Here is a 12,570-nt window from a genome sequence, read left to right on the forward strand (position 1 = left end):
AATATTTTGGCCAGACGAAGCGGCAGTGCTTTTTCGTTTGAAACGTTTCACTTGTTTTACAACAAAATGTCGCGTGGAGTACAAGTACGAGAAACGATCGAGCTGCTTTGCAAAATCTTCAAAGATAATGGCATGTCTGGCGTCGAAGCAGAGGCTCTGCGGAAAGCAAAATTTGACAAAAGCGATGTGGTGAGTTTTATCGATCGTCTGCTGCGCTACGCTTCTGACTCTTTTGGAGTGTCTGCAGAGGGCTGTGGGTTTCGATGTGGCCCTTGTAAGTCAGTCCCAGCGACACAACCGTGGTGTTGTTCGATCGATAAAAGCTGCTGAAGATACCCAATGACACTTGGCAGACGGGCAGGGATAGACTGATATTTGCCGTTCCAAAACTGCTCTCTCTCTCTCTCTCTCTCTCTCTCTCTCTCTCTCTCTCTCTCTCTCTCTCTCTCTCTCTCTCTCTCTCTCTCTGAGACTGTCTGTATGTGTGTATGTCTCTCTCTCTCTCTCTCTCTCTCTCTATCTCTCTCTCTCTCTCTCTCTCTCTCTCTCTCTGGAAAAGCAACTCGATTTGTTTGGTTTTTAATTTGAGGTTTGATCATTGCTGTTGTGATCTATACCATTACCAAGATACCCAGACATAATTCAAATACAGTGGAACCTCCCGTAAGGACCTCTCCCAAGAAGGACCCCCTCCTTTTGCCGACCGAATTTCTCGGCACGGATGTTTTTCACACTGTAACTAACCTCCCAAGAACGACGCCCTCCTTTTTCCGACGACCGACCTACCAACTTAGGGTCAATAACGACTTTGACCTTTTAACCAGTGAGTGTTAAAGTCCGTAATTACGCAGCACACGTGGACCACGCACGCCATTAGTCACGCATCAAGAATCAGGGGTGGTAGTCTGTAGTCAGTAGTGCGTGCAAGTCAAGTGGCCCACGGCTGTCATCTTCTCACCTCCCATTGCTGTCACAGTTAAAGGGCTGCATGCCCTCGAAGTAAGGGGGGGCATATCAAAGGATGGGAGTTGGATGTAGGTATTCTGTGAGTGTGTGCTCACCAACCGAGACCTCGGGTCAAGCAAGTTTTACCTATGGGACCGTCTCTTTGATGTCTGAGAGGAAACTCTTCCTGTCCCAGGTTACAGACACTGACCTTCTTACCCGGGGTCAATCACCGAGTTTTACCCATGAGACCGCGCGCGCAGGGGCGTGTGTATATATGTGTGTGTGTTTGTGTGTATGTGTTTGTGTTACGTCTGCCCGTGTGTGCGCTGGTGTAAGCACGTACATCATGCTTATCCATATATGCACATCAAATGGAACACAAATAGGATAACGGGCACAACTTTCAAGACTGAACTGCCCAACAGTTTTCACCCTGTGAAAAAAATGATACCTCCTAAACTCCCAATAAAGACCCCTCCTTTTTACGACCGAATTTTCCCCCCGCAGGTTAGGGGGAAGAATTTACCTGATGCTCCCCAGCATGTCGTAAGAGGCGACTAACGGATTCTGTTTCTCCTTTTACCCTTGTTAAGTGTTTCTTGTATAGAATATAGTCAATGTTTGTAAAGATTTTAGTCAAGCAGTATGTAAGAAATGTTAAGTCCTTTGTACTGGAAACTTGCATTCTCCCAGTAAGGTAATATATTGTACTACGTTGCAAGCCCCTGGAGCAAATTTTTGATTAGTGCTTTTGTGAACAAGAAACAATTAACAAGTGGCTCTATCCCATCTCCCCCCCTTTCCCCGTCGCGATATAACCTTCATGGTTGAAAACGACGTTAAACACCAAATAAAGAAAGAAAGAACGACCGATTTTTCTGGACATTTTCAAGGTCGTTAGTGGGAGGTTTTACTGTAGTGAAATACTCTGTGGAGCCGCTGCCTTTTCATATTGATATTCCACAAGTCTTTTTCCTTGAAAAGCTTATATTATGTAACATGTTTGTTTTGTTGTTGAAAATATCCTTTCCTTTCTTTTTGATTTTCAGTGTTTTCCACTATGGAGGTTGCTGTTTGAAATGATCTCTTTTTGCCAACATGGGTTGATGAACAGCAGCATCTTCACTTCATTCGCTCACATGAAAACAGGTATGTCCACATTGAAGCAGCAAGAATTGGCGCTTCCGTAGTTTTGTAGTTATGAGTCTTTTTTGATTGAAATGCGTACCTACTTCAAAATAGGGGAACACAGAATCAAAAAACAAGAAAGGTAGGTTGTTGGAAGGTTTGTTATTGACAAAACAATACGTTACATTCATAAATATATATCGACCCAACAGTCTTTACAGTGCACAGACAAACAACGAGTAACAAGAACTTAGCTTGATCCAATGTTTCGGCCGCTTGTTGGGAAAGTCCCAAGCGATTCATTCAGAAAAAGAATTGGTGTAATACTAATTGTAAAGCATGTTCTGGATACAGAGTAACTGTATGTTAGTGATAGAAAACGAAGGTTGAAAATGGATAAAAATTGCCTGAACAGCAGCATGTCATCAGCTATGCAGGCAGCTTGGTCCTACCTAGTGTAAGTAGTGTCTGTGTGATTAGTCTTGTGCACTGTATAGATTCATGCTTGAATATGGATTTGTCAGCAAATAGCACCATTTTTTTCATACAGAGAAACAGGGTTTAACCTGGGAGAAAAAGGCAATGGGACATTTGTCCCCCTCAACCAAATTCTGATGGGACATAGTCTAAGGCAAGAAGCACCAAAGAGGCCTGTACGCATTTTGACTAAAGATGCAAAATGGTGCAAATTTATGGTGCCATCTGAGAATTAGCCGCTATATCGTGTTATCTGTGTGTGTGTGTGTGTGTGTGTGATCCGATGTAAAAGTGTACATTTGGTGGCGCAGTGGTATGTAATCTCAATGCACCCTTTGACGCACTGAAGGGAATTGTGATGGGACATTTTCAGATTTAATGCTCCAATGGCGCAGGGCGCACTAGTAAATGAAACCCTGGAGAAAGCATCTTTACCTCAAAGTTAAAACAATATCAGACCTTCCCGGGAACCCATACGATTTCGCCGTATTATGTGCGCATTATTGTCTAGAATACGATCAGTACGGTCAGTGAAAAAAAAATACGACGAGAAAAATTCCTTCCTTGCTTGTCTTCACAAACGCATCCCAAAGCTGATCCGATATTTTGACACATGACTACAGTTTTTGTCAGTAAATATTGAAAGAAGCATTGGTTTAAATGAATTGGTAAACTTAATTACCGGTGCGACGGGCGCATGTGAAGCATGTTTGAAGCAAATGCTGTATGGAGTACGCTCATTTTTCTGAAATTACACCAAGTTTGTTTGAGAATACTCCAAGTGCAAAACAAGGGTTAATTCCCAGGTATGCAATATCCTAATCCAACATGGCACCATTTTTTTCACGCAGTGAATGCATCTTTAACTCAAAGCTAAAACAATATCCTAATCAAAAGGACTTGATCAAATTGAAGCCTAACACTTTCCATCTAATTACGTCTTGCAGGGGACCAAGTGAAGTACTTAAAGAAAGAAATGCATCTTTAAGTTTAGCTCAAAGCTAAAACAATATCCTAATCCAAAGCACTTGATCAAACTTGAGCCTCACGCCTTCCATCTATAATTACGTCTTGCAGAGGACCAAGTGATGTACGTGAAGAAAGAGATGCAGAAGAGGGGGTACCTGTCGCGAGTGTTTGCGACCTTGCCCACTGACATGAGCACAGGGAGCAGGGAGTTGATGCTGGCTCTCGCCTGGCTTCTCAACAAGGAAGACATCATCAGCAAGTTCATGGAGAATCGCGCGTCTCCTATGGATGATGATGTTGTGTCGTTGTATGAGGTGAGTTAATGTAGTTTATATGCTGGGGGGTCTTAAAGTAAAGAACCTCTTAAAGTAAACCAGGAGGTCTTAAAGAGAAGAACCTCTTAAAGTAAACCAGGAGGTCTTAAAGAGAAGAACCTCTTAAAGTAAACCAGGAGGTCTTAAAGAGAAGAACCTCTTAAAGTAAACCAGGGGTCTTAAAGAGAAGAACCTCTTAAAGTAAACCAGGAGGTCTTAAAGAGAAGAACCTCTTAAAGTAAACCAGGGGTCTTAAAGAGAAGAACCTCTTAAAGTAAACCAGGAGGTCTTAAAGAGAAGAACCACTTAAAGTAAACCAGGGGTCTTAAAGAGAAGAACCTCTTAAAGTAAACCAGGGGTCTTAAAGAGAAGAACCACTTAAAGTAAACCAGGGGTCTTAAAGAGAAGAACCTCTTAAGGTAAACCAGGGGTCTTAAAGAGAAGAACCTCTTAAAGTAAACCAGGAGGTCTTAAAGAGAAGAACCACTTAAAGTAAACCAGGAGGTCTTAAAGAGAAGAACCTCTTAAAGTAAACCAGGAGGTCTTAAAGAGAGGTTCTACTGTATTTAAAGGTAGAATCCGCCCACCATCACCTCCAGCACTCCCTTTCATCTCTCCGTATTCACCCTTTTTGCGCTCCAGTGGACCTTCCCCACCCACCCTGCCCCACCCTCAAAGCTCTCAAGAGAAGGATGTGAGGACCCAACTTCTGTAGTTAGATACATGTACATGTGTACTTATTTGTTTTATCATGAGTAAGTTTTTCCAGGATACAGTCAAACATGAATACACGCATGCAGGGAAAAAATAAATATGGGTAGCGCCGTATGTATGGCAGCTCGCTTTCCCCGGGGAGAAAGCAGCCCGAATTTCCATGAGGGTAACCTCACTGGACTGTAAATCTTATCCAATCCAATCCTATCCAAACCAATCCAATCCAATCCAACCGGTCTATTAGGATTACGACCACTCAAGGGACCGACCAAAGGTCAGGGTTCCGCATCACGTAGAATTAAGGGTATAATACCCTTTGACCCTCCAAATCACGTACGAGATGCTCTCTGAAGAGGTATAAATACGTAACTGTTTTCTTCCAAAGAGGTAAAGAAATGTACGAGTCAAACGCTGAAAGGGTATATAGCCTTTACTAGTTTACAAGCAACAGCACGCAGGCCGCCCGCTCTACTGAGACCACTAAAGTACATGCCGTGTTCGTGCCACTCCTCTGTCAACACTGACACGCCGTGAAGTAGAGGTTGTCCTCAAACTGCGCGATATCTTTAAACTGATCATCTCGATGGCACGGTTCGCTTTAGCCTATCCGGTGCTGTCGCCTGCTAAAAAAAATGCCTCGCAAAACGAAAGAACAAAAACCTGACCCCAAACAGACAAAATTGTCGTTTGGCGGTTGCAGCCAGAGCAGCAGTGAGTCAGCATCAGTCAGTATCATTATGGGTTGCAGCAAGAGCAGCAGTGAGTCAGGGAAAGACAAGGTGTTCCAGCAAAAATAGATGAATGAGTTTCTAGTCAGTTGTGCTGTTTACTGATAAGATTTAATCACAAGTCATAATGATGATGATGCTGGTTTTTGAAGTTTATACAGTTGGTTTCATTCTGTAATTCTATGTTTTTCTTTTTACTGCAGTCTTTGTGATTGTGTTCTTGAATGAATGTAAGCACAGCGGAGTAAACTTTCAAAGAAACATTCATCAATTCAGACAGTTCATCATTTTAATTTTACAATCCAAAGAAAATTACACGAAAACTCGCGACATAATAGAACAAGTCGCGTAAGGCGAAAATACAATATTTAGTCAAGTAGCTGTCGAACTCACAGAATGAAACTGAACGCAATGCCATTTTACTCGTAGCATCGTCAGGCCACCGCTCATGGCAAAGGCAGTGAAATTGACAAGAAGAGCGGGGTAGTAGTTGCGCCAGAGACTATAGAGTATACTCTGTGTACTCTACAGTCTCTGGTTGCGCTAAGAAGGATAGCACGCTTTTCTGTACCTCTCTTTGTTTTAACTTTCTGAGCGTGTTTTTAATCCAAACATATCATATCTATATGTTTTTGGAATCAGGAACCGACAAGGAATAAGATGAAAGTGTTTTTAAATTGATTTGGACAATTTAATTTTGATAATAATTTTTATATATTTAATTTTCAGAGCTTGTTTTTAATCCGAATATAACATATTTATATGTTTTTGGAATCAGCAAATGATGGAGAATAAGATAAACGTAAATTTGGATCGTTTTATAAATTTTTATTTTTTTTTACAATTTTCCGATTTTTAATGACCAAAGTCATTAATTAATTTTTAAGCCACCAAGCTGAAATGCAATACCGAACCCCGGGCTTCGTCGAAGATTACTTGACCAAAATTTGAACCAATTTGGTTGAAAAATGAGGGCGTGACAGTGCCGCCTCAACTTTCACGAAAAGCCGGATATGACGTCATCAAAGACATTTATCAAAAAAATGAAAAAAACGTTCGGGGATTTCATACCCAGGAACTCTCATGTCAAATTTCATAAAGATCGGTCCAGTAGTTTAGTCTGAATCGCTCTACACACACACACACACACACACACACACACACACACACACACACACGCACATACACCACGACCCTCGTTTCGATTCCCCCTCGATGTTAAAATATTTAGTCAAAACTTGACTAAATATAAAAAGAGGTATCCATTGAAGTAAAAAAGAAAGAAAAGAAGACTTGAATGCATTGATACACTATGATATACATGTATTGTCACAACGTCAAAATGGCAAAGGTGATAACTACCAGACAGGCAATCATATGGGAAAAAAATGATATTTCATGGATACACCGATTGTCACTCATACCCTGTGAAAAATCTGGAAGGGGTATAAAAACCCTTTACTTTTTTCCTGAAAGGGTATGAATACCCTTGACTTTTGGGGTTGAGTGGAACCCTGAAATGTGGTTGTTAAAGACAGGTGGTGGCTATGGAAAGGTGAAATTTATTACCTTTTTGTTAATTTGAATTACATTGTATATATATGAAAGAATGCCTGCAAAGACAATTTTATGAAGAATTTATCCAAACTGGTTTCTGTTGTGTGTTTTTTTGTGTTTTTTGAGAAGAAAAGCTTGTCCGGGATCCTTAGGATGGTCGTTGAAGGCGGGTGGTCGCTTTCAAGAGGTAGTCTCAAGGGCAGGTTGGACTGTATTTTCAGAGCGTGGAGTCAGAAGAGGGGTGGAGCCAGCCAGCACTGGGCGACAAGCAGCAGAGCCCAGCACAGCGCGTACAGCAGATGCTAGTGCTCAACACCAAGCTGAAGATGAGTCTGAGACTGCTGCACTCCTCACAGCACGAATACGCCACACTCACTCACAGGGTTAGTACGGCTTCTTCTTCTTCTTCTTCTTCTTCTTTTTCTTCTTCTGCGTTCATGGGCTGAAACTCCCACGTACACTCATGGTTTTTTGCACGAGTGAATTTTTACGTATATGACCTTTTTTACCCCACCATTAAGGCAGCGTTACGTCCCTTTTGGGGGAGTTGGTAGGGCTAAGATACAGTATTGTTCTCAGGCCACAGTCTTTGGTCATTGATGCATACTTTGTGGTATGCCACATTGTTCTGGCCCCTCTTCGATATCTTTGACATGTAGGACTCTAGGAGCTCTTATGTTCAGGGGTGGGACTTTTCCGCGAATCCGCAGATTTCCGCGGACACAACTTACGAATTCCGCTGGAGTAATCTATTTTTCCGCGTCCCATTTCATCACAGTATCTATAACTTGTTGACTGAATGATATAGAGAGAAGTGAAGATGGAACAGAACACTGGAGGCTTGAGAGTTAAATTGTGCTGACTAAAAACTCCTGATAACTAATAGTAATTTTGAGCTTCAATGCATTGGGGCGTCACTTGGATCATACTATTGCCAGTATTGGATTATGGATACATGGTTCATTACATAAGTATGCACCATTACAATGTTACCATGGTTGTGTGAAAGTGTGTTTTTTGAGTCACTTGAGAAAAAGTGACTCTATGTAATCGGTCAGTGTTAGTCTGTCCGGCCGGCCGTCCGGCCGGCCGTCCGTAGACACCACCTTAACGTTGGACTTTTCTCGGAAACTATCAAAGCGATCGGGCTCATATTTTGTTTAGTCGTGACCTCCAATGACCTCTACACTTTAACGATGGTTTCGTTGACCTTTGACCTTTTTCAAGGTCACAGGTCAGCGTCAAAGGAAAAATTAGACATTTTATATCTTTGACAAAGTTCATCGGATGTGATTGAAACTTTGTAGGATTATTCTTTACATCAAAGTATTTACATCTGTAGCCTTTTACGAACGTTATCAGAAAAACAAGGGAGATAACTAGCCTTTTCTGTTCGGCAACACACAACTTAACGTTGGGCTTTTCTCGGAAACTATAAAAGTGACCGGGCTCAAATTTTATGTGAACGTGACTCATTGTGTTGTGAATAGCAATTTCTTCCTGTCCATCTGATGCCTCATATAATATTCAGAACTGCGAAAGTGACTCGATCGAGCGTTTGCTCTTCTTGTTGTTTGGTTGTTTTTATTTTTTTATTTTTTTTTATTTTTATTTTTAATTTTTTTATTTTAGTCTCGGAATGCACCAGATTGCACATATTTTAATGTACCATTTAAAAAAAAATGCGGGGATTTCCTCTTTTTTCATCACAAGAGAGTCCTGATGTTTAAATAATTTATTTCGTAACCAGGCAATTTTGACCTGTATATATATAATTCCAGTTCAGGTCTAATTGACAAACAGTATTCTCAGTCTGGGAACAACACTGGATGACTAAGAAAGAAGATGGCTTTTGCGAATGCGATGCCAGTTTCTGTATGACTATGAAGAATATTCTGATTTAGGTTCACTGTTTAGCTCTGTGTGAGGTTCACTGAATGAATCTCAAAATGTTTACTCTTCTTTCGGTATCACCGTATGTGATGTCACTTCTACAGGGCTATTTCTGAAGTATGCGCTACGTTTGAAAGTTTGTTTGAGAAGAACAGTTCTGAAGAGACTTTGTTCAGTTGATGCCAGTTCCAGCGTTGTAGTCAATGTTAAGCGTGCCCATGCTATAACCTTGCCGAGCCGCTCAGCACAGAGATTGTGACTCTGCCATCTAAATGGAATGTTAGGGCAATGTAACTGTCAGGCAAAAAATATTCTAACGCAGTGTTCTGATCAGTTAGAGATTGTTACTGTTTTGTTTTCTCCAGATTCACAATTCAACGTATGGTGTGTCGCTGTCGCCAAACATGAACCACTTAACCACTATGCAGGTGCAGATGCTCAGACACCCACAGCACATGAAAAGGGTCAGTATATGTGTGCTTCCTATACCTTCACTAGTTTTGGAGTAACTGCACACCACCAGTAAGAGAAAAGGAAAGAAAATCAAATTGTTAAACAAATGATGAAGTGAAAAAGAAGGGTGCCTTTACCCAAGTGATGCCAGTTTCTGTGTATCAGTAGAATTATTTCCTTCAAAACTATAATTTTACGATTAAACGCACATACACATGCACTCTTTGTAGTCTCTGCCAAACGCCTATATACAAGTTTTTGGTTGGCCTCTGACGTCACATGATGGAAAAGAGGGAAATCCAATGTTCAGTGAAACATGGGGTGTTTTCTCTATTACAGGTCCTGTCACTGTTGGAACAGGATAGTACAAGGCTGGAGCACCTCATGCAGTGGGACGAGAAGGAGACGCTGTTCTGGGAATGGATGGTGAGAGGAACTCAAAGAGTGCTGCATCTTCTTATACCCTGGAACCCCCCTTTTAAGACCCCCAGTTTTAAGACCCCCAGTTTTAAGACCCCCAGTTTTAAGATCCCCAGTTTTTAGACGTTTTAAGACCCCCAGTTTTAAGACCCCCAGTTTTAAGACCCCCAGTTTTAAGACCCCCAGTTTTAAGACCCCCAGTTTTAAGACCCCCAGTTTTAAGACCCCCAGTTTGTAGACCCCCAGTTTTTAGACCCCCAGTTTTTAGACCCCCAGTTTTAAGACCCCCAGTTTTTAGACCCCCAGTTTTTAGACCCCCAGTTTGTAGACCCCCAGTTTGTAGACCCCCAGTTTTAAAACCCCCAGTTTTAAGACCCCCAGTTTTTAGACCCCCAGTTTTAAGACCCCCAGTTTTTAGACCCCCAGTTTGTAGACCCCCAGTTTTAAGACCCCCAGTTTTAAGACCCCCAGTTTTTAGACCCCCAGTTTTTAGACCCCCAGTTTTAAGACCCCCAGTTTTAAGACCCCCAGTTTTAAGACCCCCAGTTTTTAGACCCCCAGTTTTTAGACCCCCAGTTTTAAGACCCCTAGTTTTAAGACCTCCAGTTTTTAGACCCCCAGTTTTAAGACCCCCAGTTTTAAGACCCCCAGTTTTAGCCCTCTCCCCTTTTTAGACGTTTTTTCAAACTTTCTGTTCATAATCTACATTTACCCATATTTTCAGACTCCCTCCTTTTAGGACAGTAGACATGTCCTTCTAAGGTTGTCTGTCTGTCTGTCTGTCTGTCTGTCTGTGACAGTTAGTCTGTAGGTGGATATTTTTATTTTTGGTTGTTTCAGATTACCCATGTCAGATGTACATCGTTTAAAGAAGAGGGTGTTGGTGTTCTGTAGCGTGTGTTTGTGTGTGTTTTACATCTCTTCACATCATCACCTATCCTGAAATGATACTGATCTGCATTCCAGGAGAGCGTGCTAGAGCTGAAACTGCAGCATGTCAGAGAGGGGGGCGACAGTGCTGGAGCTGACAGCGACAGTGTCAACACCAACACCTGCGCCACACGGACCGTCTTTCTTGAGGTTCCGCCCACCATTGGCTCTGACATTGCGGAGTCTCGGCGAAACCTCATGAACATGATCCTGCACTATGAGTCTGCCATAGAAAGACTTGAGGATCTTTGGGCAACTAAGGTGAGAATTGGGAGTGCATACTTATGCACATGTGCATGCAGTTTGTACATGAAATGTTTTTAGGATTTGTGTGTTGATAGGCGACAGGCCAAAGTCTTGCTTGTTACCTTCATGGTTCACAAACGAAAAAGAATGGAAGGACATAGAAATGTCACTTTGATAGTGGAGTTAATTGAAATATCTTTCTTTTGAGTAAAGTACTATTATAGGCGAGCCAGTATTATGTGTGGAACAAGTGAAAGTTTAATTCAAAGTAATCAGTGCTTTGTCTGTCAGTCTGCCCGTCTCTCAATAACTCCAGTCCATTGTTCAATTGTCTCCCTTTCCTCTAGCGTTCAACAGTGTCAGAGTGGGAGCTGGACAAGCTTCTCGGCGACATCAACACAGAAATCTCTCAGCTCCAGTCCTGTCTGGGCCAGGCGCCCAAGGAGAACACAGTCCCACCACCTGGACGTCCCCGGCTGACGTTGGTGAAGAACAAGGGTGGGAGTCGTGCACCGGTCAAAGTCTCCAACGCTGTGGCAGCCACCAGTCATGGCAGGGACAGTGCAGAGGTGCGTAGCGGTCATGGTGTGCAATCTTGTGGATAAAGCCTTAAATTAAGTAGACCAAGTCGACTAGGCAAAGTATACTTGGCGAAGCTGGACTCACAGAGATTTAGCACTGAGTTTTCGGTACAAAGCGTAGTCTTGGCGAAGTTGACTTGAGGCTCATTTGAGCACTGCCTTTACCCTAGGGGCCGGGGCAGCTCATTTGAGCACTGCCTTTACCCAAGGGGCCGGGGCAGCTCATTTGAGCACTGCCTTTACCCTAGGGGCCGGGGCAGCTCATTTGAGCACTGCCTTTACCCTAGGGGCCGGGGCAGCTCATTTGAGCACTGCCTTTACCCTAGGGGCCGGGGCAGCTCATTTGAGCACTGCCTTTACCCTAGGGGCCGGGGCAGCTCATTTGAGCACTGCCTTTACCCTGGGGGCCTGGTAGCTCAGTGGGTAAAGCAAGGGACTTGTGATCCTAGGGTTACTGGTTCCAATCCAGGCCGGGATGTACACGGGTCAACTTTATGTGCAGACTCTGAGATGGTATCTATGTCGCACCCCCTTGTCACCACAGCGGCACTCAATCATTTTGCCATTAGTGAAGGTGGCTGATTACACCTAAACACACACAAACCTAGGTAGCAAGACGCTTGTTGCTGCTAGCTTTCCACTGGGGGAAGCGACCCAAATTGCCCAGCAATGGGATAAGAAAGTAAAGTAAAGTAAAGTCAATGAAACCCCTCAGTGCTACGGATAACAGTTGATGCTGTTGTGAAAAAGTCTTCACCATTCACATGCCCACCACCAACCTCCCCCAAATTATCAGCTACCTGAAAACTTAATTTTGGGAAGGTTAGTACAGTATTCATGCATCCAAAAATGGAGTGGTGAAGTTTTAGGGAACGACTTCTACCCTTGAAGATCAAGATCTGTACAAGATCCGTGTTTGATTGATTGAAAACTTTTTTAAAAATGCAAACACTTTATTTTCATTAAATTGATTGTGTCTACTCTGTGTTTTTATCTTTTATTTAGGAGTCAACAGTATCTGTGCATGATGAGATCGGCCGCTTGCAGCAGGAAGCGGACATGCTGGAGAAAGAACTGAAAGACATGCGGCGAGACTGTCTGCACAAGCTGAACAGGATTGTGAGCGCTTCACCCAACACTGTCTGCATCATGCCGCCACAGCTACGCAAACTGTGTCGCTGATTGTAGGAATACAAGACTGTGGAACAAGCT

At 42.8% G+C, this 12,570-nt stretch overlaps 1 protein-coding gene across 1 annotated transcript; it reads left to right on the forward strand.

Moving 5' to 3' along the window:
- The first annotated feature begins 14 nt into the window (after positions 1–14).
- Positions 15–12,570, forward strand: LOC138953384 (tubulin epsilon and delta complex protein 1-like). The gene is made up of 9 exons (XM_070325184.1): positions 15–189; positions 1,998–2,097; positions 3,631–3,836; positions 7,027–7,218; positions 9,094–9,192; positions 9,521–9,607; positions 10,568–10,792; positions 11,125–11,346; positions 12,364–12,570. Exons 1-9 carry the CDS (start codon positions 67–69, stop codon positions 12,538–12,540), a joined length of 1,431 nt encoding a protein of 476 aa, XP_070181285.1. The 5' UTR covers positions 15–66; the 3' UTR covers positions 12,541–12,570.

The sequence above is a fragment of the Littorina saxatilis genome, linkage group LG17 (genome assembly GCF_037325665.1).
Source record: "Littorina saxatilis isolate snail1 linkage group LG17, US_GU_Lsax_2.0, whole genome shotgun sequence".
In the NCBI taxonomy this organism is placed as follows: Eukaryota; Metazoa; Mollusca; class Gastropoda; order Littorinimorpha; family Littorinidae; genus Littorina; species Littorina saxatilis.

Bases quoted from the DNA above. Each gene is read 5' to 3' on its own strand.
- LOC138953384 (XM_070325184.1), top strand. From the start codon at position 67: ATGTCGCGTGGAGTACAAGTACGAGAAACGATCGAGCTGCTTTGCAAA. The intron at 2,098-3,630 runs GTATGTCCACAT...TACGTCTTGCAG, and splicing joins ATTCGCTCACATGAAAACAG to AGGACCAAGTGATGTACGTG. The intron at 9,193-9,520 runs GTCAGTATATGT...TCTCTATTACAG, and splicing joins ACCCACAGCACATGAAAAGG to GTCCTGTCACTGTTGGAACA.